Source organism: Microtus oregoni, unplaced genomic scaffold (genome assembly GCF_018167655.1).
Source record: "Microtus oregoni isolate MIOR12 unplaced genomic scaffold, Mior012 000018F_ref0000195, whole genome shotgun sequence".
In the NCBI taxonomy this organism is placed as follows: domain Eukaryota; kingdom Metazoa; phylum Chordata; class Mammalia; order Rodentia; family Cricetidae; genus Microtus; species Microtus oregoni.
Genome location: NW_024543077.1, coordinates 37,396,467 through 37,423,074, shown reverse-complemented (window position 1 = coordinate 37,423,074; position 26,608 = coordinate 37,396,467). Strand labels below are relative to the sequence as shown.

Below are 26,608 nucleotides of genomic sequence, written 5' to 3'. Positions count from 1 at the left end.
CCTCCCAGCACATCAGGCAATAGATAGCCCTGGACTAGGAGAGAGAAGCTTCAACTTTAATGGAATTTGAAGCTGGAGAGAAATATCCTGACGCGTGTGTATTACTAATAAGAACCATGTTTCACAAAGCTCCAGAGGAAACAGTACGGCTGTAAATATCATGAAGCTGAATCTAAATGCTGACTGAGAGTCAGAATAAGTAAAAGCAAATAAATTGATAAGAACCGTGAATGACAAAAAGAAACCACAATGTGTTTGTGAGGCTGTGTTGTAAGGGTTCTCAGAAAACAAGCAGAGAGAAAGAGGGATGAGTGGATGGCTGAATGGACAGAGAGATGACAGGCAGGTGATACAAAGATACATAAATAGATGATACACAGACACATAAATACCTAGGCGCTGTACAGAATTGGTTCCCCCCATTAAGGAAGCTATGACATCCCACGATCCGCCTCCTGCAAGCTGGTGGCTCAGGAAATCTGGAGGTGTGACTTAGTGTGAGTCTGAAGGTCTGTGTGCTATACACCCCAGTCCAATGGCAGAAGAGATGAGATGGCCCGGCTCAAACAAGAAGAGCCGAAGGAAAGGATTCCTCTTTCCTCTGCCTTTGCTGTTGACGCTGCTCCACGCTGTCTCTCCACACACTGGGTAATGCCCACCTCTCACTGGAGAGAGATTGGCTTTACTACATCCACTGACTCGAAAGCTTTCATCCCGTATAACCTCTGGGCCCATGACCTGATCTAGCTGGCACATAAAATTAACCTTCACTTCATTTTGTGGTTGAAAATTAAAATCGATACTAATAAACTAATTTTGTAATGTTGCAAATTACATACGACAGCTTTATCTGGATTATCTACTGCTCTGTATATTTTAAGACAATAGTTTTAAAGAAAAAATCAAACATTCACTTCTATCTAAATTGTTAATAGAACATGTGCTGAATCTATTCTCATGAAGTTTTTTTTAAAAAATGTGCTTTTTGGGACAAGGTTTCATGTAGCTCAGGACAGCCTCGAACTCACTATGGAACAAAAGCTGGTTTTGAACTCCTGATCTGCCTCTGCTTCTGAAGTGCTGGCATTTGGAGCCTGTATCATCACATTCAGCTTTTCAGTCTTTATGATAAGTTATGAGTTCCTTATCACAGTAGGTTAGGAGGACTGCATGCCTCTTCTCCCAATTGTATACTTGGGAGAGCTGCATTACAAATGGCAGAGAGGCAGACTTCAAATCATGCCCAGTACCTGCAGCCACAAACCTGGAGGTTCAAGAATAATAGCAGAAACCACATTTGAGATCTTACTTTCTTTTTTTTAACCCATCATATCTTCACAGCTCTCTGAGCAAGTAAAAATAGCACTGCTTGAGATCACTGAAGTCTAATGAGTCTCCCTAAATAGTATTTTGATACTCAAAGGGAGTTAGTGAGCACCCTGCAACGTGAGAGACTTCACAAGACTCCCACGTGAGGATCTCCCTCAGGCACACACTGAAACTGGAGATAAAACGGCATTTCAGAATCAATACAATCAAACACATTCTCCATCCATAATATGTTTCCGAGAGGCTTCCCTCTGCACAAGTAGCCCTTCGTGTTTTCTATTGGTCACCATGTAGCTTGTGTTGCAAACCAAGATGAGCCTACAAACCCAGAAGAGTATCCCAATGAACCCCAGGTGAGGCTCTGGGGAGACAGATGCTTCGGATCAGGGAGACTCTGGTTCTCTCCTGAGCAAGCTTTCCTGTATATAGTGCTGGTATTTACAAAGGCATTTTGCAAGCTCCACTGAGAGTTACCTACCCAGGCACTTGTTAAGTGTTTATCAGAGTCTTGATAGTAAGTTGCCTTGCTCACCCAGGGAAATCACATCTGTAAAACACATGCTCCAGCATAGGGTGCAAGCCCTTCACACTCAAGCTCCACCAATCCATGCAGCTTTTCCTCCTAGCCAGGAAGGCCACCTGTGAGCTTTGCAGCTTGTCCCCTCACAGCTTGCTGATACTGTGCCATTGCTATATTTCTAGCAGACCCCAGAAAAACAGCAACAATCTTACTGATATTTCAACCAATCCTCGCCCCCTTCCCATCCTTTAAAGCCTGGTCAAATCCCTAGTCCTTATCTCTTGGAAAACCTTTCAACTACTCACACTGAAAAAAAGTATCTCTTTCCCCAAACTGAAAAAAACCCTGATTCACATAGTCTTACATAGTACAAAACACTCCCTGTCTTCCTTTTCCTCCTGCCCAACTGGGTTGAAAATAACCTAAAACCAGAAAAGCCAATGATTTTACTTTTGAGAGCTCTCCACTGATACACATAGCAAACTGCCATAAATAATTATCAAATGAATGAACGGACGATAACAAGAACAAACACAATCACCTCGAGATGTTCTCATCAAAGGCCATATGCATTTAAAATCTCAACAATGTACTGTTTATTATAGCTCCTGTTCAAGTCCCTCAGCATAGATTTTTCTCTTCACTAGGACGTAATTTATCCCTTTGAGTTTGAACGACATTATCCATCCTAAAAATTACATTTCAGGAAAACAGAGGTAATAAACACTGTTTCAGACAGCTATCTGTATACCAGAAACACTTGCTCATCGCTGAACAGGCCCCACCATTGATTCCTTTGGCCTGCCTGTACTCACTCTGCCTCTGCATGATGCCCCTCGTGACAGATAATATCTGTCCAAGCTTCTCATTGTTCTTCTTTGCATTCCTTCAGTAGGTGCTCACAATTATCTCACATCTCTCCTTCCCCCAGTTTCACGTACAAGCCAACATAAGGCTTTCCACAAAAGAAACACTTCACCACATGCTAATAACTCCAAGGAGAAATAGATTTCTTCTAGAATGAATTCAGTCCTGCTGCTGAAATATATTCAAAAATTTACATTCCAATCATTTTCTCAAATAAAATAAACTTGGTTAATTCTAGGGAACCCTGTTTTCTATACAATACACTTTCCTACAATACGTAAGTTGGGTATCTAGCCTTGTTATAAAATATTTGAGACCTGGTTTGTAAGGAACAAACACAGACCATTTACCAGGTGTCACTAAAACATTATCCACTTGACAAAATGGAAGCATCACCTTTTGACTAATTACTCTTCCCTTCATGTTCTTTCATGATACCGTAATGATAAATAATCTGACCATGGTATCAGAGTCTATGAAATAATCCATTTTTCAGGGGAAAAAAAAAAGTTCTATCCCCACCCCACATCGTGCCTGGATTCTCACTTGTTACAGAGCTGGTACTCAGGTGTAGACTAGGGGGTCTCAGACCCAAGGGCTGTTGGGAGCCAGAGAAGAGCGGTCAATGACGAGAGTGGTGTTTGGAAATCTAAATATCAGGGAGTGAGGGACACTGGGACAAAGTCCCAAGCGATGGCCTGAACCCAAGAGACACTCCACTTCCTTCTAGCCCACGCCCATACCGGAATGCGAGCTCCATGTCCGAGCCTTCTCCATGGGAGCTGGAAATCGGGATTTATTTTGGGATATCACTTAAGACTCAACAGTTTGCAGCCTCTAACTTAGGTGCTCTTTTGATTTCTTCCTAATGTCAAATTATCTGTTTTCTCCTTGTTGTTTATTTGGTAAGAAAGAAATTTTGCGTTTTACCCATCTTTCAGTACACTTTGGGTGAAAGAAGCCAGGAAAAACATGACGAAGATAACAACACTCTGGAGGCAAAGGCAAGAGGTTGTCGTTTGCCTTAAAAGCCCAATGACTTCAGGCAGGTGGATCAACTTCTCCGAACCAAACATTTCATCATCTATAAAATAGAAATGACTCTTCTACCTGATCAGGTCATCCATTATGTTACTGTTATGAAATCGGGTTTATAGGAGCATGTCTGAACGCTAAAGCACCAATCCATTCTCAGGGATGACCGCTGCATTGTCTGTCTTCCCAAAGATCAATTAGAAGAAAAGCAAAACATTATTGGGGGAAGCAGGCCAGCACTTATTACAAAAAAGAAAAGAGAGAAATCCTCAGAAATGTGGGTAGGGGTCAACAGTTACCCTGCTGTTAATGTGTCTAAACCTCCATGTTTATAGTTCAGGCAGAGTCTTGGCTTCTTTTATAGACCTTGGCACTGAGACCACCCATCCCAGTAACCAAGCAGTCTTCAATCCAAGATCTCTAGATGCTGCAGGATATCGGACTGCAATCTTTCAACTCGGGATTTAGAACGACTCGAAAAGACTTATTATACGTGATGAGATCCACATGTTGTCACGAGGCCTGAATAATTTCCCTAACTCGGGGCAGATGGAGTTTGCCACCCAATGGGCTGTGACTTCAGCCTCTGGCCCCTCCCACTTTGAAGTTGAATCCGGAAGTTTCGGTTCTATCCAAATCCCCTTCTGGGGGTTCTAGATTTGTTACTCCCAACTGTTCTAAGGAATGTCGCCACTAAGCACAGATAATCCTCAGCCGTCTCCAGTTAACCATGGGAACAGCTAAGCAAAGCCGCCGTCTACTCCTAAGGCGCCTCCCTTGGAACAGGTCCTCCGGCTTCTGTACGCCAGTCACTTCACGGTATAAATTAACCGAGACCTACATTAAGAGTCATGGAAACAGCTTAGACCAGAGTTGGGCGGTATTTTTTATGGGAAAAAGAGTATATATGATAGGCTTTATAGGTCACAGGACGTATGTCACAACTACTCTGTATGATCACATGACATCAGCCAGAGATAATACCTAAATGCTATGGCATAGCAAGAACAAATTAAACTTTCACTATAAAAACATGAGAAACTCATAGTTTGTCCCCTCTTAGCTTAGACTCTTCTATTCATCGCACCTAAAGTGATCTATTGAAGTATCAGGTGATAGTCAGCTGCTGCTGATGAATTGTTGCCCTGAAAATGGTTGCCAAATAGAACTAACAAAACACTACAAAACGTTCTACAAAGGGACATAACTCTCTTCTCCAAGCTAGCCTAGTGGCTGTTTCATTTCCCACTTCCCCAGAAAGGAAACGAAAGACGAATTAGCAAGCTTAATGAACTGTCTCACAGAAACGCAGGCGTGAACACGGGCAGAGACAAATCCCAGCTTTCGCCGCCCTCTCTCCAGCTTCCACCAAAGCAGGCAGCTACCCCTTGTATACATGCAGAGATTTCCAGACGCCTCTGAAATTCCGGGGCCCGTCTGAGATTGGATATGCTCACTATTCTTTCACTAAGTAAGTTTCATCATCATAAGTATCTTTAAGGTTTAGTTGAAATGAATACCGTCGGAAAATGAAAGAAAACCTGGGGTTAAATTCCATTTCCCATCTTCTCAGTTTCGATTAAGACTATAAATTTCACTTCTACACTTTTTCCAGAAGAAATCAGTAAGGCGATAATGGGCCCATTTCTGATGCAATACACAGTTTTAGATATGAGAAGTCATTTTTCTGGTAGTTTTATTGGGTCTCAGTAGACACGTTCATCTTTTTCTTGTAGTTAATTTGAAATGCAAATAACTTTTACAAATAACTTTTAGCACCCTGTAGTATGGACCACCCTCAGAACAACTACTAAAACGAAAGAACCCCATTATTTAAAAAATGCAAATACTTCACAAGAAGAACTTGTGAGCATAGTGCTATTTCTATTGGGCATCTGATAAAGCATACTTAAGCATGCTATTTTAAATGGGTTTTTTTTCTTAATGTTGAATGTGTTTTTTATAAAATAAATTCCACAGCCTTGACAGCCATGGTCAGTCCCTGCTGAGGGTTCTCTCCCTTATCTGAGCACTGCCGTCTATGGTGTTAAAAGCAATTTATTTTCAAACATTCTAAGATAACCAACGTCTCTCATTATAAATTAACCATGAGATATAAACAGAAAGTTAATAAAAGGAGTCAGAAGCGTTCTTTGTCTCCACCAATTTACATACCTTTAGCTAACAAGCCATAGAAAGTAAAGCATGTTTAGATTTAAAAACAAAATAAATAAACCCACTGGAAGGTACCCGTTTTCACAGATCTGCCTAACCGCCACACTGACTCATGAAAAACAAACCTCCCGCGAGCTCAGCAAAGCAAGATTTGTTCTCTGATAACAAGCTGGAAGGGGCGCAATATTAAATACAATGGATAATCTCGTTCCGGTTAACTTCTCTCGGAGGGGATATGAAAGATGCAACCGATAGGGGGAAATCAGAACTGAGAAGCACAGAGCAGCTTTAACCAGCGACTGTGCTGGTCGGGGTCAACGCTATGTCATATGCAAATTTACTCTCAGCTCATCCTTCTGTAATGTTTTGTCCATTGGTGCAGTAGGATCCGCGGGTTACAACACGGGCTAAAAGATGCAGACCCCTGGAGTATGGCCCAAAGCTGTGACTCCAATCGCCCAAGCAACCAAACTTCTGTCTTCAGAGAGCTATTATTAGTCTACCCACATCCTTAAAGGCCTCATCGCCAGGCTATAATTCCTTTGAAATAATATTCTTTTTTTTTTCTCCTATCTTCAGTGCCTAGCAAAGGGTCCGTCAATGAGAATACCAACATTCCATCCTTCCCAAATGCCAACTTCTATGCCAATTTGCCTTTTACAGAAAGTGCTTCGTTGCTCCTCGAAGCAGCCTGCTAGCGAAAAATTTTTAAATGATTAAAAAAACATATTAAGTCATATATTTGTAAATTATACTTTAAGTGAAATGAGAGGTTCGTTCTTGCAAGAATGTCTTGGGAAGCACATTTATTATGCACACACACTCACACACAAGCAATGGTTAAGGCCCATGGCAAACAGAGAGTGGTATATTAAAGTTTACACACATTCAAATATCCATAACTGATTATTACCCAGAACAGCTTTCCAACTTCCATAAAACTCTGGAAACAGAATTTACTTTAAGTTGAGGAGGAATAAGAGCCGGTCTGGTGCCGGATGAAACAGAAAGATATAAAAACTCAGAAGAAAAGAAAAATTAACTTCCTAGACTATATAGAAAGATATAAAGACGGTTAAAGGTCTGCCTTTTTATTTCTCATCAGCAAGCTCCCAGCTGACCTTTGATCTCTGGGCTTCTGCACTCAGACTTGACAGACAGACATCATTAGATATGGAAATTATATGAAAACAGAAACAAAATTTGAGCGGGCCTCTTCAAGTACACCCCCTTTTTATTTAATATTGTCATTTTGGGTTTCCATATATGCACTTAACCAAAGCCAATCCCTTTTTATGTAAATGGAGACCAATCAAATTTATTTGTTGATTTGGGATTGGATTAATGATAATCTTACATTTCCAGAGTTAAAGATAAACTGTGCATCTGATTAAACCTCTACTTCTGGAGAGAAAAGAATATAATGATATTTAAAATTAAAACAACTTTTTAAAGTTGTCTTTCTAAAAGGGATCTGCATCTTTGGATAAGAACATAAATGGACAGCTCTGTAAGCAAACGTGTGAGTCTGTCAATAAATGCTACCAGGACCTCTCATGGTTTCGAAGCTGCGACTTTGGATGACATAGTCGGTCTATCTTTACTTGTAAACTGTGGCAAATGTATCAGAAGGGCCTAGCAGAGCTGCTTTCCCACAGTATGGTCCAAACTTTGGTCATGTCTCTACTTTGGAAGGTCTTTCTCTATGGGATTCTTTCAGTGATTGGTGCAGATAAAATCATTCTAGAATATGGAAGTTCCTTTCTATAATGATAAGCATTTCAAGTTCTCATACCTTTCTCTCCCCACTGACCATCAAAATCTGCCTACTAAAAACAGGGCAAGTGTCAACATGAATTGCGTATAGACTACCCTTGCAGATATGGACAAAGAGGCAAAAGAGGAAAAAAAGAAAAGGAAAGAGGGGTGGAAGAAAGAGAGAGAGAGAGAGAGAGAGAGAGAGAGAGAGAGAGAGAAAGGTAGGGAAGGAGGGAGAGAGGGAAAGAAAGAAAGAGAGAGAAAGGAAGGGAGGGAGGGAGGGAGGAAGGAAGGAAGGAAGGAAGGAAGGAAGGAAGGAAGGAAGGCTTAGAATTGCTTATCCTTGAGAACTTTCCCATCAAGAATTTAGCCAGGGCAAGCAAGTAGATAAAGCAGGTGTACTTTTCTCATTTTTCTGGGTCTGATGTTTTCTTATTTACTATATCTTACAATCTGAATTTGTCTTCAAATGTTCTCATATAATTTCCTTGATACTATTTGCTACACGTTAGTAACTAGAAATCAGCCATGATTCCCCCAACATCTTGACCACCAAGAGCCGAGTAGGTCTTAATTAAATGTCTTACTTAACATTGGAGGGTTATGGCTCCTCATCTGAGATTCTGTAATGAAACAGTGCTGATTTGATCGACTGTAGACAGATGGAGCTCTGGGATATTTGAGGATTAGGGAACCCAATTTGTAATGTTTGCAAAGGAAAGGGGGAAAGGTGAGGTTGAACTTTACTCGAACTTTCACCCCACAACACCACTAAGAATCATTTTTTCTTGTATTGTACATGGAACATTTATCCTCCGGGTCTCAGGGCCGCCTCCTCCCTGGATATTGCTCTCCGGTCACTCATCCTGGCAGAGGCTGAACCTGCTTCATTTATCAACTCCATTACCCTGTCTAACTTCCCCAGTAGAATGCATTGCTACTGACATTTCAGATATTACGGTATATTTTATGATTCATTTTAAACTGGAACTGAAGGGTGAGATCTCCACAAGGCTTGCTTGCTGTGGGATAGTTGTACGCTACGTGAAGACGTGTCACTGTGATTGGTTTACTAAAAAGCTGAACAGCCAATAGCAAGGCAGGAGAGGTTAGCCAGGACTTCGGGCAGAGAGGGGAAGCCCGGTGCGCTGACTTTGCCAGCGAGACAGGCAAGTCGGATTCACAGTACTCAGGAGAAGTGAAGAGTCACGTGGTAAAACGTAGATTAATAGAAATGGGCTAATTTAAGTGATAAAATCTGGAAGCAAGCCTACGCTAAGGCCAAGCTTTCACAGTTAATAGCAAGTCTCCGTGTCATTATTTGGGGACTGATGACCAGAGGAAAATCTGCCAAGAAAGTCCAGCAACACTCGCTAGTATCATTTTATTGGCGAATATCGCCTTGCCTATCCATTTCATCGTTCTTCTCGCTGTGTTTTAAAACCTAAGACACAAGCAATCCTCTGTAAATGAAACTAAAGACACAGACAGGAAGGGGGGGCAATTTCAGTCTCGGTGTTTGGGCTTTTTCCAGGCAGAATTATGTACAATCCCAGAGGACCCCAGAAGCCGGATGTTCTCTAAGTACATAACAAATAGTATTCACTCTGGGAGGACCACAGGTCAGGGAAAAGGAAAAGCAATAAGTCCAAACAACAACTAAACAAAACACTAACCACTTGAAGAACTGCTCAGATCTGAGCAGGAAATATGAAATTGGGGCTACAGAGCAATAAATAGTGATAAATGTAAAAAGAAAAAAGATTGAACAAAATAATAGGCTATGGGCTGGAAATACAGCCTAGTCATAAAGGGCTTTCCTAACATGTGAAAAGTCCATGTTGAATCCCCAGCACAAAAATATAATAATATACTACAACGTGAAATGCAACCTGGGGTACACACTGCTCAACTCTCGCCTCTGGCTGTGAGTGGGAGAGACTGGTGAAGCCTTCAAAAATAACTGGTAATAGAGTCGGACCTAACAGTGTGTAGCAAGCTCATTTGTGGAGTTGAACGGAGGAAGTCGTCTTCAAAAGAGAGCAAAGACGGGGGTGGCGAGATTGAGAGAACATTAAAGGAATGGTACCGGGCAAAGGCACAATACACCCTAAACTTCAAAAACCCACTAGAGACAGGTTGCATGAAAAGGGCCATGGCCAGGGTCATGCCTCAGAAAAAGTGAGCTGGCAGGGGCAGGGGCAGCAGAATAAATGGACGGGAACAAGCGGTCAAAGCAGAGTCGGGGCTGGGGTGGAAACCTGTGGCAGATATGGAAGGAACCTTCAAAGTTAAAAAAAAGAAAACACCAAAGCTCCCCAAAGCTCCCCGGAGGGGTCAAGGACACCAGGAGAACTCCGGCCGCTGAATCAGCTAAGCAGGGCTCACAGGAGTTCACAGAGCCCGAAGCGGCAGCCACGGCACCTGCGTGGGTCTCTGCTAGGTCCTCTGCACATGTTACTGATGTTGGCTTGGTGTTTTTGTGGAAAAAAGTGGGCGGAGTTTAATAACTGACATTAGGAAAGCCGCTGGAAGTGGAGCCTGAAATGGTTCTATTAGTTGAAACCAGGCGGTTTTTCTGGCTGAATCTGGCCCTGCCAGGCACTGAAAATGCAGGAGATTTCCTCAAACCCGAGGCAAGGGACGATGGGCAACCTGGAAAGACCCCGCTATTCCACAGTGTGACCAGACCGCTGAGTTAACCAACCATGGAACTGTGAGTTACAAGTTAAAATGGTCCAGTGAGGGTTTCTCATTAAATCAATCATGTATGTAGATAGCCATACATGATTGGACTTCTTGGTTGTTGCTCTTCTAAGTAATGTGATAGCAGAAGGAGAGAGATAGGCGGCAACCCCAGACGAGAGATGTTCAGAACAAGGGACAATGGACAGAGACGGGAGCTAGAAGGTCTGAAAATGTAAGGGGAGCCAAGTTTCAGTGATGGGCAGAAGGCTCACGTACATGCAGACAACTGACACCATGTGGTATATCAAAGCAATGGGTGGCAGAGAGCTGGTAAGGATAAAGCCAAGACCGGATATTTGCCTGGTAATACATAAAAGGGCTGGGTGGAGAAAGGATTGGGAGAACAGACTCCAGGAAATGTTGGTAGTTTACCAGCATGAATAAGAAAAATTAAACATGAATTTAGAAGCAACGAGGTCAGAGTCCCGGCTCTGATGTTTACTACTAGCCAAATGGCCTTAAGGTTCTGTTCTGATTATTACAATGGAAATAGCGTGTCAACCTTGCAAGCATCTCAGCGGGGTTAAAGGATCATCTCTCGTAGTTCGGGGGCTGCTCATTCATTCCCTGTCGCTCAGACACGAAATAATCACACAGAATTTTTTTTTTTTTTTTTTGGCTTTTCGAGACAGGGTTTCTCTGTGGCTTTGGAGCCTGTCCTGGAACTAGCTCTGTAGACCAGGCTGGTCTCGAACTCACAGAGATCTGCCTGCCTCTGCCTCCCGAGTGCTGGGATTAAAGGCGTGCTGGCGCCCAGCGCCCGGCAATCACACTGAAATTGTGTGTGCCTTACTACCTAAAATCTAAGAGAGGTCACAGCAATTTCTATAACTTAAGTCCTCTGAGGCTAACAAGAAAAAGTTAGGTATGTATCACCAACAAGTCAGAAAAGTCTTAGTATAAACGCCTATCTTCACAATTTTCAAGATAAAGAAGAACGAATTACTAGTGAAAGGTATTTTCTTTTAATTTTGTCCTTGTCTGGAGCCTCAGCAAAATCAGCCTTACAAGGGCATTCTCTATGAGCCTCTCAGCCACGTAATGGGATCCAGCAAGGTCCCCATCTCTTGGGAAGAAAAGAAATCATTCCTCACAACTTCCACTTGGCATCACCTCTTCTTTGAGGTAGAAGACCGCCACACCAACTTTATCTTGGAAAGACTTTTTTCCAAGAAATGAGAGTCCCGAGTTTTCCAGATATTGCGAAACCGCTGCCGCGCTTGCATTTCTCTGACCGAGCCTGGCAGGCTGCCTTCAAGACGTGGTACTCGGCATGCGTCCTCGTGGCACAGCTCCCAGGTCTTAGAGTCTTGCGAAGCAGGAGCTTTTTTCTTTCTGAGGAAGTGTTCGCTTTCAAATTAGAGGCTTCCATGAACTAAATCAGCTCTTTCTCCTTGTCAGGAGATCAACTGGAGCCCAGGAGAAATATATAGAGCTATAGATGGTCTTAACGACGCAAATGAATTTTCGAGAGTATATTTCTGATCATTTATTTTTTTTATTTATAACAATATGGCAATGATTTAATGCAACCCAGTATGGTTAGTTTGAATAAGAAGCCCCCTCCGGTAGGTTCAGATGCTTGAATTCTTGGTCCCCAGTGGGTGGGACTGTTTAGTTGAGGTTTAGAAAGTGTGACCTTGCTGGAGGAAGTGTGACACTGGGGGCAGGCTTTAAGGTTCCAAAGCCATGCCCGGTTTGTTCTCTTTGCTTCCTTCTTATGGTTGGAGGTGAGGGCATTGAGTAGCTCCTGCTGCCATTCCTGCTGCCATGCTCCCACCATGACGGTGGTGGACTCCTCCCTCCGGACCTGTGAGCTCCAGTAGACCTTTTCCTTGTATGGTTGCCTTTGTCTTTCCACAGCAACAGAAAAGCAGCTGAGACACCATGCAGTCAACTGAGGGCAGATAATACGGGCAGCTTTTGCTGAGTTAAATGCCTAAACGTTGTCCCAATGTCTCTCAGAAGCGTAAAGCTGCTTGAGATGAATTGTTCAGACTACAGATGATAAATGATAAATGTTCAGACTACGGATTGGAGAAAATGCAAAAGGTAAACAGAGTAAAAATCCAGAGACGTGATACTTTGACAACCGCCTTGCTTGATGTGTGTCTATAAACTATGCATGTGGGATTATGGGAATGCAATAGGATGTAAGTTGGTTAATGACCAAGTCCCTGCTCATCCCATGATCCTTTGCGCTCCCCTCCTCGGTCCACGAATCAGCCCAAGATGCACCATTCCATAACTCCCTCTGGAGCAAGAAACAAGTACAGTATTTCACAGATATTCGGTACTTGTTTCTCTCTGCTGTCTATGCAGTAAACACACATGTTCCAGGGTTCCTCCCCCATTCTGGACTCTGTCTTCCCCATGCAGAAGCTGAGGGCTCTCCTTCCTCACTGGTGGGGTCCCCACACCCCAGAGGCCACTCCTCCTCCTCAGTTTCCTTCTCATCTGTAGTGCAAGGCCTCACTGGATAAATATAAGTAAATAAAAAAATAGTATCAACTGATGGCTACTGGAAAAATAAAAGTTACAGATATGACTGAAGAATGAAGGGCTTCTCGTTTATTTTTATAAAGAAAAGAAAACGCTAGCTATAAGGAGTTGGCCTTGCTGAAAATATGACCTGAGTATTTAAGGAACAGCGTAAAACATTTCGCAACAATTAATATAGCATAAGCATCAGATATATATATATATATATATATCACTTGATTTTCTAAGAGTATAACAAGATTTAAGTATTAAATTTAGATATAGGAAATAAAAGAAGAATCTATTAAGCATAAAAATACAAATAACTAAATATGAACAGTGGCATAAACTTCATCTATTTAATATATTCCACATCCTAGATGCTGCTAAATGCTATGGGAAAACAAAAATGGAATCCAATAGAACCCTTAACTCAGAAAGGTCAAAGTTAAGTAAAGTATTATGCCATAAGAAGAACAATAAGGAAGTCATCTTGAACTTTTTACATTAAAAAAAATGGCAAAACCAATTTATCAAAATATCATTTTAATATATACTCAGATTTTAGTGAGATATCTTATATACTCTGGCACTGTAAGTCTTCGGAATTTAGTGTATGTTCTACAAATTTAGGCTAGCCACACTTTAATTGCTCAAGAACCTCCTGCAGTTGAGATATATTTATGTATATATATATATATATTACAATATATCATATCAGAACACATAGCTATGGCTTATCTGTAAGAATAAACTAAGATACTCAGTATACAAACGATCCCCTAATCTCGGTATCAAAAACATATTCCTTACATAAATTAAACGAATCTCACAGGTTGGCATGAGGTGCTGACCACCACAGTCGCCTGTGAACCCAGGCTCAGTTACCTCAGTATATCAACACAGTTAACAGTGAAGAAAAACAGGAGTTGAGCCATATCAAATGATTCCACCCAAAAATGACCTGCATCGCTTCTGTTTATGTTTTATTGATCAAAGAAAGTAGCATAATACAGATATCAGGAAGTAAAATTTTCTCATTTGACCGGAAGACTAAAGGCTGGAAACGTTTGCCGTTCCAACACCAGTGATCATCACAAGGATGAAGCAAACATCATGAACCAAGGACGGAAAGAAAGATGGGTGACAAATGGGAAGAGGTGTCCAGACCCTCTACAGGGAGGAAATGATGAAGAAGCCATGAGCAAGGACAAGACCAAAGGCAGCAGTGATGCAGACGATCCCAGGAGCAGGGCCTCCTGGAACTACCTTACATGTGCGGAGGATGATCCTAACTAATTAACTTGATGAGTCAGGCATCTTAGCTCTGCTATAGATGTCAAATCAGCAGGCACAATAAAAAGTGCAGACTACAGTATATGCTCAATTCACAGGCACATTTTAAGTGTAGTTCTACGTTAATGATGCTTTTAGACCATTTACTCAGGGGCTGGTGACATGGCCCAGAGGATAGGAGCACTTCTGTTCTTCCAGGAGACCTGAGTTTAGTTCCCAGTACCCATGTTGCACAGCTGACAACCACCTGGAACCCCAGCTCCAGCAGGTCCAACACCCTCTTCCAGCCAATGAGGGTACCCACACAAATAGTGTAATTTCACACACACACACACACACAGAGAGAGAGAGAGACAGAGACAGAGAGAGACAGAGAGAGAGATCAATAAAAAAGTAAAATAAAGCATTCATTCATTTTGAGTTTTAAAGTCTGGAACAGTCATACAACCTATTCTGGGATCTTCGAAAATGGGAGATGGGAATAACAACACATTTACTGTTTTCTAGACCCTCTGAGAGAACAAAAGTGAGCGTGGACCCTCACGTCACAGGACACTTTCCATTCCTAAGTGGTACCCTGTGCTGCCACCGAGAGGCCAATTTGTTAGAAGGCCTCCTTTCCTTGCACTTGGGGACGTGCCGACTCTATCTGGAAATATTTTAGATATTATACAACTGTGAGATTATTAGAACCTGAAGGAACCAGGAACGGTAGCACGCACATGATCCTCACCCTTGGGAGGGAAAGGCAGGAGGATCATGAGTTCGAAGCTGGTCTGCACTAGGCTACATTGAGAGACCTGTATAAAGAAGAAGAACAAAGTCTTAAGGAATAAAGGGCTGGGATGTCATCGTGCCAAGAAGACCTTGTGGGAAGCAATGGTCAATTGGTCACCATTGTCTATGTAAGCCCTTGCTTCAGTAATGTAAACTTAGAAAAAAACATTTTTCACCTTGTAAAGTATCTGATTTGCCATACCTTACAGAAAACACATTCTGTCAATCATCAAAGAAAGCCTATTACATTTGTTTTTTTAAAAGCAACCTATAGGGCTGGAGAGATGGCTCAGTGGTTAAGAGCACTAGCTGCTCTTCGAGAGGTCCTGAGTTCAATTCCCAGCAACCACATGGTGGCTCACAGCCATCTGTAGTGAGATCTGGCGCCCTCCTCTGGTGTGCGGGCATATATGGAGGCAGAATGTTATATACATAATAAATAAAAATTTTTTAAAAAGCAACCTGTAGTACTTCTCATCAAATCCACCATCCCCCCAATCATACTCTCAACCAGAAACCAGGGTAACAATTCTCTACTAACCCTGGAAACAGTACAGGCACTAATACATAATCCAGGAACACAAGCGATGATCTGAAGAGCGCCCACTGACCCACTGTGTTAACAAAGCGTGAGTCTTCTCCTGCCAGTCACTCCTGTCAATGACGCCTTGTCCCCAAACTGGCTTCACACAAAGACCAAATTTTAGGTGATTACTAAGCAAAATCCTTTATTAAAAAAAAAAAAAAAAAAAAAAAAAAAAAAAAACAATTGTGTGGGAAGTTGTTTCACACAATCCAAAAGCACAAAGAAAATCAAACCCATGCATGTTGGCATACCACTACCTAAACTCTCTAAAATCCCAGATAATGAGTAAGTGCTAGCAAAGACGCAGGGAAACTTAGAACACCTGCCCACTGTTGATGAAAACGTAAAGCAGGGCACTGAAGACAGAACGCTGAAAAGAAATCCCACACGAGCTCAGAAGTGAGTATAACAAAGGGTTATCTATTTAGGGGTAGACTCGCAGATCACAGTTCTCTCTGCTCAAACGGGGAACAGCAACGGAATCCCGCAGCCTCAAGAGAGAGGGACCTGCCTTACACTGGCATTTATAGTATAAGAGGCCAGGCCCAAGTGGGCAGGTAACTTGAAGGCTACTGGCCGTAGGATTTCCTACAGCAAGCACTTGGTGTGAGAAATAGTACGTCTCATTGCCTCAGAATGTCACAGGTAGAATTACTGTAGGATCAGACATTTTCATTATCGGGGGAAGACCTGAGCGAGATGAAAATATATGTCCATACAAAACTCACACATGAATGTCCACAGCAGCATATTCAAAACAGTCAGAGTAGAAACCACCTAAATGTCCCAACAATTTGACAGGTTCACAGACAAAATGTATCAGGCAACATTATTCGGCACGGAAAAAAAAATAAATGTCCATATACAATATAACATGGTCAAACCTTCTAAACCTTATGCTGAGTGGAACAAGCCAATCATAAAAGACCACTGGCATGTGTCCATTTATCTAAAATGTCAAAAGCAGGAAAAGCATTACAAAAAGGAGATTAGTGAATCGGGAGCAGGAGAACGGGAGAGCGGCCAGCACTGTGGTTCTATGAATGTTAGCTCGGCACACCTACCTGTCTTTGAAACACATCCAGGGAACGTCGTGAGGTTATACAAGTGAACTGCTTGCAAGCAACTCTAGTTTTAGTACTGGAGAAATAGAAGCAAAACTGGGAAGCTAAGTTAGCACGCTGGCCGGAAAGTCTGCCGTCCAACGTGATTCAGACCGCACCCTTACCTGCCTAGCTGGCAGCCAAACGATGAGACTAGGAGTTCCCAGCCGAGACATCCCCAAACCTCGGCTGCTCTGCTGACATTTTATAGAACACTTCCACAAATCTCTCGTGGATTCTCCTTGTCCTGGTCTCTGGATTGGCCTCCTTGGGCCACAGCTTTTGGGTTTTAATGTGACTTTCTGGGTGTAGCAATCCCGAGACCAAAATGTCATCTAGTCTAATCTGCTTAAACTGTCAGGAGGCTTAAGGAGATACCAGGAGACAGTTTGACCTGGGGGCCAGCAGAAAGCAGGAAATCGTTTCTGGATCTTGAAATTCTAAAGCATAATATAATGCGCAAAAGCGGTGTCTACAAAGGTAAATCAGACTTGCAAATTACCTTGAAGTAATGTCACTGAATACTAAATAAAAGATGATTAAGCCCAATCGTGGCTATGCTCACTAGAAGCTATTCAGGCAAATAACACGACCAGGGGGGAGCGGTTAGAGAATAATAGTGTTGGAAAGAGTGTAGGTCTCACAAGAACGGGGCGTGGGAGGGGGGGCTGGAAGACAACCGTGATAGCTACAGTTCTTCGGGCTTGACTGGATCCAGACTTTGGGGTGCATGAAGAAGCATATAGTTCCTTTCCACACTCCCTTTCTCAAACAAAACACTCGAAAATACAAAGGCATTACAAAGTTCAGCGTTTAAAGAGCACGGATGTTTATTAGAGGCCTGGTGGCACCGGGCTGCAATCCCATCACTGCGAACCAGTGGAAGGAGGATCAGGGATTCAAGGCAGCCTGGGCTGCAGAGTGAGACGTCAAATATCTCCGATTGAATGTGGCGGCTCTGGACATCAGTCCTCCGCTCGGGGCTGCAGTAAGTAATCCCAACACTGACACCTTACATAGTCCATCAGTCAACAGGCCACTTTCCACTTGAATTTATATATGTTTAAGGGACAGATGATGATAAGAAAGGCGATAAAGGTGCTATGAACAATATCTGCAGATTATGCTGAAGACATTGTATGTTTTATAATTTATTTTTGCTCAGGAAAATAATCGCAGCTCTCCACAGTGAAACCAGGAAGATCAGCAGGTCGAGGTCAAGTTCAGCTACACACTGAGCGTGAGGTCACCAGGACTCTACAAATATCAAAGCTTTATAGCCAGGAGAGGCGGCTCACACCTATAATCCCAGCACTCAGGAGCCCGTGGCAGAAGAAGGGCTTCTGGAAGTTCAGGGCCAGCCTGGACTACATGAGTTCCAGACTACACAAAACTATAAAATAAGACCTTATCATTACAAAGGGGTTTCATTTACTGTGCTCTATGCTGTATATAAATGTCCAGAATCATTCGATTGCTTCCATTATTTAAGTACGAATAATCTAGGCTTCTAATCAGAACGTGCAGTTTAACTGAAGCATCCTTTCAGCAAGCCTGCTGATTTATGTTCCAAGAACACAATCCACTTCTTGTTACTTTCCGCCTTTTACCTGAGTCGAAGAAGCAGGAAACATCTCGGTCTTTGTTCCCCGTCGCTGCAGATCAAAAATAACCCTGAGGTCTAAAGCTTCCTCCCAAAACCACCTCTTAACACACAGTCTATTATCTGCTTGGAGGAAAAGGATGTTCACTGCAGTGGCCCCGGGGACGAAGCTTATTCTGTGTCTGAGCCAAGAGTCTAGCTCTGAACAGAGTGGGATAAAGACTCTCCTAAGGCCCACGGCCAGAGATTTACTGATGTCGTTGCAGAAGGCATTTTTAAGGGTAATATTTCAAGAAGGAGGATGTATAAACGAGCAACCGAGCAGACTCAAAGGAAAACAAGTGAGAGGCTACAGCTAATGATAAGATTCAGAGGTAATAGAAGGAGGAAGTGAGAGGAGACAACTCTAAGACAGGAAACCTAGAGCAAGCATATGCTTCCCAAGTAGAAAGTACCCCCGGGAGGGCACACACCCAAGCCTGTGTGTGCACTCACTTCTCCCCCTACGGCCCACGCTCCCCTCTCAATGACCTTCATACCGCATAATCACATGAACCCAAAGAGTTAGAAACACCTTTTATACCAAAATGACTCTTCAGATTTCCACTCGGAGAAAGGGTAACACCAAAAACGTTCTTGCTGAAACGGAACGCGGCATCTTGAACTTTATACGTTAATTTACGATTATTATAATCTAGTATTGATTTAGATTAATAAAGTAAAATCAAACGCCAAGTTCCAAAACAAAATGTGGAAGCATTCCAGAATACTTCTGGAGCTCTGGGTCTGGGTGGAGCATAAATTTATAATTGAATACCCTTTGCCAAGAAACTGACAGAGACTCTAATATTCCTGAATTACTTCATGAAGGATGACTTCTGGAGAGGCCATATTAACACTTAGCCATCTGAAATACATTTTTAAAGGCAGGGTAGGGCATGTTTGCAAACCATGTGCTTGATGGAATTAATTTCCAAGGCCCTAGGGGCAATTTATATACATTTTGTTGGGGAAAAAAAAGAGCCATAGCATGAGCATGAACATGACCATGAGCATGAGCATGAACATGACCATGAGCATGAGCATGAACATGAACATGAACATGAACATGAACATGAACATGAGCATGAGCATGAACATGACCATGAACATGAACATGAACAAGAACATGAACATGAACATGAACATGAACATGAACATGAACATGACCATGAACATGAACATGAACATGAACATGACCATGAACATGAACATGAACAAGAACATGAACATGAACATGAACATGAGCATGAGCATGAACATGAACATGAGCATGAACATGAACATGAACATGAGCATGAACATGAACATGAACATGAACATGAACATGAGCATGAACATGAGCATGAACATGACCATGAACATGAACATGAACATGACCATGAGCATGAACATGAACATGAACATGAGCATGAGCATGAACATGAACATGAGCATGAGCATGAACATGAACATGAACATGAACATGAGCATGAGCATGAACATGAACATGAGCATGAACATGAGCATGAACATGAGCATGAGCATGAACATGAACATGAACATGAACATGAGCATGAACATGAGCATGAACATGAGCATGAGCATGAACATGAGCATGAGCATGAACATGAGCATGAACATGAACATGAGCATGAGCATGAGCATGAACATGAGCATGAGCATGAACATGAGCATGAGCATGAACATGAACATGAGCATGAGCATGAGCATGAACATGAGCATGAGCATGAACGGGAGGGAAGATGCATGTGGAGCAGTTAAGAGGGCAAAGGTACTGTTGGCCAGGAAATTCCTTTACCCTCCACTGGTCACACACATACCAGGCTCCTGGGTGTCATCCTTCCCACAGGTCCCCCATCAAAATCTACTTGCAAAATAGCACAACGCCACCGCTTTGTCACCGGGACACGTGAAGCCATGTATTGATGCTCTTGGTGTCCGATGTATGAACGCCCTGCCCTACTGTGAAATACAAGGCTTTCTCTTGTTGGACTGTGTGTGTGTGTGTGCGTGCATGTGTGTGTGTGTGTGTGTGTGTGTGTGTGTATGTGTCTGGGTGTGTGTGTGTGTGTGTGTTGCTGGGCACAGAACTTAGACTACTGCACACACTAGGCAAATGTTCTACACTGAGAGACATCTCCAGATCCCTCTGTCATTTTCAGCCAGGATGATAAAGTTGGTACAGACACTTAGTAGCCAGTCAGGAAAGGATCAAACACTTGAGAGCCTGAAGAAGGAGTTCATGCAGCTCTTACAGAGGACTTGTGTTTAGTTCCCAAGTGGACCTGACGCCTGTGGCCTCTGAGGGCACCTGCACTCACCTGTCCACACACTGACATGGACAGACAGACACATGCAAAACTCACATTCAAGTCCCCGTAGGATCCCTGAAACTCATTGAGGTAAATGCACTAAATGAGCTACATTTAGGGACCACTAGAGATAGACGGTGAGCACTGTGTTGGACAGGGCCGGAATCCCACCGTAAGGCCAGGGGACAGTTTCTATTTGCCAGATAGAAACCACTGGATGTCCTGGCCTGGTCCTATCTAGGTTTGTGCTTTCTGATGAAGACTGCGAAGTCAATAGGGAAGAGTGAGAGAAACCCCAGGAGATGTAATGCAGAGGTGTGGCAGGACGTGCTTAAACCAGGCAGTGTTGAGTAGATAGTCACCAGCAGAGGGACGGCCCCTGGGCAGGGAGGTTTAAGGAGGACTATATCGTGGACGATTGCGTGTATGACTTGATTTCCTGAAATAGAGCTGTTCTTAGACACTGGGGGAGTCTGACGGAGAAGAGAGGCTAAGAGCCGCTGGAAGAATTAGAGACACGCTTACCATGGGACCATGTTGTCAATAACAGAGTTACCCTAGGCTGTCTTGACTCGGGTTTCAGGAAGGACTTGTCACTCCGCTAACAGACAAAAACATAGTCATATCAGCCCTTGTAAATCAATCACGAGCACTCAATACACAGACCAATTAAGTTTGGTCAGCTGTCCTAACCAACCAAAAGAGACCCACGGTCTTCAGGCTTCCTAACTGTCTTGATGGGCCATTATGGTTGTACCAGAAGACAATCAATCACGCAATCTACAGGGTTTCAATTGACTCCACGTTCCTTGGTAACATCCCACAGCCAACCATCGTAGTCCCGTGACCTTCAGGATCACGTCAACAAAAACCTTTTATCCTGTAGCCAGATGTTATCCCACAGAGCCCAGATGTTCACCAGGGTTTTTGTTAGCCGTTCGTCACTTTTTCTGCTGCAGTTGTTAAATAATGGTTTAAGCAAAACTGAACCAGGGAAACAACGCTCAGACTCCTTATTGAAGAGCCAGAGCTCTCAGACTGCTGTGGGAAGCAAGCGTGGTTCCCTTCACCACGCCACTTTCTCATGGCAGACTCGTTTTCCCAGGGCAGCAAACCTAGCTCTCCGATCCTCTAGGTTTAACATCTGTGTATTCTGCAGTCAAGAGGGAGTTGACTCTTTCCCATGACGTGTGACATTTTCGAGGGAAGGAGCAGCTTCAGTCAGAAGGGACCTGACTCCAAAAAATGCTCCACCCACGCTCGTACCCCGAAAAACGATTTCCCAAAACATCAGTCAGGTCTGACTTCCCTTCCTGGGTGACTGAAGATCTGTCTGGGTTCGAGTTCTAGACAGGATACAGAAGAGACCCACAGAGGTCTCGCTCACACAAGAGAGGGACCAGAAGGAGAGACCAAGCTATGGGATGGGAAAAAGAGCAGATGGAAGCAGAGAAGGGGGAGGGTCCTATAAAGAAAAGAAGTGTTCCATGGGACGGAAAGGAAGTGGGCATTACTCTAGAAAAAAAGGCTGAACATGGGGTCAAGACAATAAAATTTATATGTATTTTTATTCCAAAGTAAACAGGATATGAAGGACATGTTTGCTAATTTATAGCCACGTTTTTGGCAAACTCAGTCCCCAGGTCATAAATCTTATGCCATTCAAATCTTGTAAGCAACTGTGCCCCTGACCTTGCCTGCCCGTTATTTTCATCCTTCCTACCTCCAGGTACTTGGCTAGAAGACAGCGAGCCTCCCAGAGAGCAACTTCCTTCTCCAGAAGGAAATACATCACCACGACTTCACAAGCGACTTCACCACCACGCTACTCCTGGATAGGGCAGCCCTGAGGCTAGAATTGTTTGAGTGCCGCTGTAGGTGTCTAAATCTGGCCTCAGACAACCAAAGAGGATTTGGTAATGCAATTCTCTTACTGGAAACAGCTTCATATTCATGCCAGAGAATACTAAGCACTGGTGGGAATAAAGACCAGTGATCATAAAGCTCATGCAAGCCACAGGCTTCTCCTCAGCTCTGTCTCCTTATATCGAGCAAAGCAGCAGCAGCAGGACAGACTCAGGAAAAACACACAGCTATCTTATTAATCATACTCATACTTGTGATTACTTCCTCTGCAACATTTTATGATGACCTTGATGATCTCGGTGTACGGTATTTTGGAGGCACCGTTTCTGGGCACTAGAGTTTGGCGAATGGTAAATGTTTTGTTGCCATCTCTTTAGTGAAGTAATCTCTCAAAATTACTGGATAAGCCATAAATCCTTTTCTACTTAAAATTATATAACCTATAATTTAAAAAAAAAAAAACAAATGTTCCACCCAAGTTCATACCCAGAAAAACAGTTCCTCAAAATGTTAGTTGTATCTGACCTCCCTTTCGGAGTGACTGGAGATCCAGCTGGGTTTAAGTTCTAGACAAGATACAAAAGAGACCCACAGATGTCTCTCTCACACAGGCAGATGGACCAGAAGGAGAAATCAAGCTAAGATTAAAGGGAATCAGGCAAAAGCACCCATACTAACAAGAGAGACGGCCAGCAGCAAGAAAACTTTGGTAAGTGCCTGGCTTCAATGAAATATTTTAAAAAGCTTAAGAATAACCAGGAGGACCCCAGTCACATTAAAAGAGCATGGACCCTACATCTGCCAAGACAAAGCATCTTCGCTGTCCAACAGCTTTTGGTTCAAGTATAATCTAAATTTAGAGTCTCCCACCAAAGCTCCCTGCAAAGAGTTTTTAAGGGTCCTTTAAATGTATAATTGGAAGTAGGGTAAAACTTGGATCCTCAAAATCAGCTCCACCCCTCTTTCCACAAGCCTGTCTGTTTTCCCTTCGACTAATGTGAAACTTACCTTTCCTTGTGGCCCCCACCCACACACAACATTACACCGTAAGCATAAGAGACTTGGTCCATCTGCTGGTTGATGTTTATTTGTTCATCTCGTTTGTTTCCTAAGACAGGGTCTCATGTAGCCCAGGATGAGCTTGAAATTGCCCCAGAGACAAGGCTGTACCAGAGATCTGGCCCTTCTTCCCTTACCCCGCAAATGCTGGGGCTGTAGACCTTACGTGGTCCATCGTTCTAAGGGAGGCGGATCAAGAGCGTGCACAATAGCAAAGAAACGCATTTCAAACTCACCATAAAAACATCGCTCATCTTGAATTTCCTTTTGGGACAGCCGGACACTGTGTTACATCACAGACCCCTTCTCCCAACTCTGCAGCCTCTGCAAGCTTCTGCTTCCTCTTCTACCCCTGTTCTCTGACTATGGTTTTAGGGACAATGAATTCCCTTCACTGCCACAGGCTCCTACATGTGAACCCGTTATCTAGGTGGGGAGGTTAGAGACCCTTAAGAAGGAAGTATGTCATTGGGGGCAGGTTTTGAGGGTCTATACCTCACCCCACTTCCTGTTCTGTCTGTCCTTGTGTGCAGATGAAACCGGCCAGACAGCTTCCTCCTCCCACCCCTGTGCCTTCTTCACCACGATTGGTACCATCCCTCTGGACCCATAATAACAGAAGATCCTTCATCCTAATTTGTTTGGGGTGTGAGTAGCCATCCTCCTCTGCTACCTAGGCCCCCATGTCCTTCACGTCCTCCAGTCTAACTCTGTACACCTTGGTGAATCGGGAAGGCATTTTCACAGGTAAGAACATCCCTCCTTAAGAAGAGAAAGGGTGACAGTTGCTAGGACGATCTAATTAACATCATGCCCCCTTTTTACAAGGCTGGGGTGGACTCTTCGGTCTGTGTGTGGGGTGCAGAGAGCACCCCGAGATGCAGCAGCCTGGACTAGGTCGAGATCCCGCCTGCTCACCCCACTCATCCGGGCATCTGAGTAAACATGTCAACAGTTCTCAGCCGCGTTCTGACTTCCTAATTATAAGGTGATTCTTCTGTCTAGAAATAGAGCTGACATTTGGCTCCTCAGAAAAGGAGCTTCCAGGCAGATGTTCATCATCTCTGACACCTCATGTAAATCAGCTCTAACCCCATCTGGAGTATTATCCCACAAAGCAACGAGCTGTCACAAAAGACTTTCGGGCCCTATGAACTTTTCGCAGCCGCCACCATCAATCCTACGGGTGGGTGGATCCTGACACGCAGAGGAGGTGAGCTTTGTGTACAGTCAGGTCCCACGCTCGGTCTGATCCTGCCGAAATAGCACAGACCGCAGGGCTCGAGAAGGAAAGCAGGCAGGGGTCCAGGGACAGACCTTCTTAGAAACCCAGAAGAGGCCAAGATCCTTCTGCCCTTGGAGAATGCGGGGGACCCATCACTCATGTCAAAACCATCCATTCTTCTGAATTCAGAAGGTTCATTCGACCACAAAAAAATAAATAAATAGATATATAATAAATAAATAAAACAACGTTATGATAATCCAGTAGAGACGTGGTCTTTAATCACGGGATATCTGACGTCCTCTCTTCCATTGTGGTCAAATCTTCATTTCCATCAAAACAACATATGGGATTGATATACACAAGTAATTTCAGCATTCATTCACAACTGAGCACCTGCCAGGGAGCCACCAGCCGAAGCTAGCAGCCCTAAATGTCCAGAAAGCTCCTTCCCTGTCCCTGTTCACACATTAAAGAGTCACACACTAGAGCAGACTTTGTGCTTCACATGTAAACCCCATGTGAAAGACAATCATATCTGCCACAGCTACGACACAGACCCAACAAAGGAGCAGAGATTCCACCTATCGCTGGCTCTACTCCATCCCCCCCCCCCCCAAAAAACAACCTGGTTCCTCGCTGTTCCTAAAAGGCGTCTTGAAGATAACATACCCAGACTCCTCTTCTTTCCCCCCCAAACCTGTTTACCCCCAGTGTTCTCAGGCAACTGCCTTTTGCCCAGCTGCTGGGGGTCTAGGGTCTTCTTTGCGACTGCTGCCCTCTCTGTGTCTTCCCAGCTAAGCCATCAGCAGGCACACTGCCCTGCCCTTATAATTCCATCTTGTTTTTTTACGTCCCATTTCCTGCCACCCAAACAAAGTCAAAAATTCTTTCAACCTGGGCTGACCTGACATTTTCTAATTGATACCCATACTCCTTCTTAACACCTAACAAGATCCATTCTACAGCCAGAGACTAATCCCAGTCGTGACTTCTACCGCTGATAAGACCCAAGATGCTTAAAATAAAATCAGCTTTCCGTGGCTGCTGTGATGGGCCCATGGCCGTCACTCCCAGCCCCAGGAACCGTCGGAATCCCAGGAGGCTCTTCAAAACATTAAGTGCCGCCAGATTAAGCTGGTCTCCAGGGACAAGCTCAGGTTTGAGTCTTCATGTCCAGTGGAGAGCAGTCCTGCTCCTGGCTGTCCTCACCACACTGCAGACTCAAAGCCTCTGCTTTCCACAAAGAAGCCCGGGAAGCCTCCCCCACTTCCCCATCCTTCCCTCCACATTTGATCATCTTCACGTCCTAGGCTGTGCCTCTCCATTTAGACTTCTACCCACAACTACCACCTCATTGAGACCCCTTTTAGCTGACACCAGTAAATCTCCAAATGGGACCTCTGGGGGCTGGGGAAATGGTTCAGTTGGTAAAGACGCTTATTGTGCAAGCAGGAGGACTAGAGTTTACATCGCCAGCATCCACAAAGCCTGGCATGGGGCAGAGGGAGAAAGGGGGGGCACACAGGTAGGAGAATGCTAGATGCCTGGAACTAGCCAAAAGCCAATGAACGAGAGGCTCGGTGGAAGACTCTTGTGTGTAAAGGAAACAAGGCTAAGAGTGATGGAACAGGACACCGACATCCCCCTCCGGCCTCTATCTGGGGCACAGCCATACATACGCATGTGCGTAGATCGCGCATGCGCAAACACATTTTTGGGAAGTAAACACTACCACACCACCTGAGGACGTTGTCCAGGCCTCACATCAGAACCCCAGAGAAATCAGAAACTAAGCCAAGCTAAGCTGTTTGCCTGAGCAAGTC

At 43.7% G+C, this 26,608-nt stretch overlaps 1 protein-coding gene across 2 annotated transcripts in view; it reads right to left on the bottom strand.

The window, feature by feature from the left end:
- Plcl1 (phospholipase C like 1 (inactive)) overlaps positions 1 to 26,608 on the bottom strand; it is a 275,177-nt gene that overhangs the window by 123,807 nt on the left and 124,762 nt on the right. Inside the window, exon 1 of one of the 2 annotated variants that reach the window (XM_041668424.1) lies at positions 23,794 to 23,826. The exons of the other annotated variant lie outside the window; for it this stretch is intronic. Coding sequence (XP_041524358.1) covers positions 23,794 to 23,811 — 18 coding nt within the window. The 5' untranslated portion in view covers positions 23,812 to 23,826. Of the gene's footprint in view, positions 1 to 23,793; positions 23,827 to 26,608 lie in introns of those variants that run through there. 2 annotated transcript variants of the gene reach the window in all.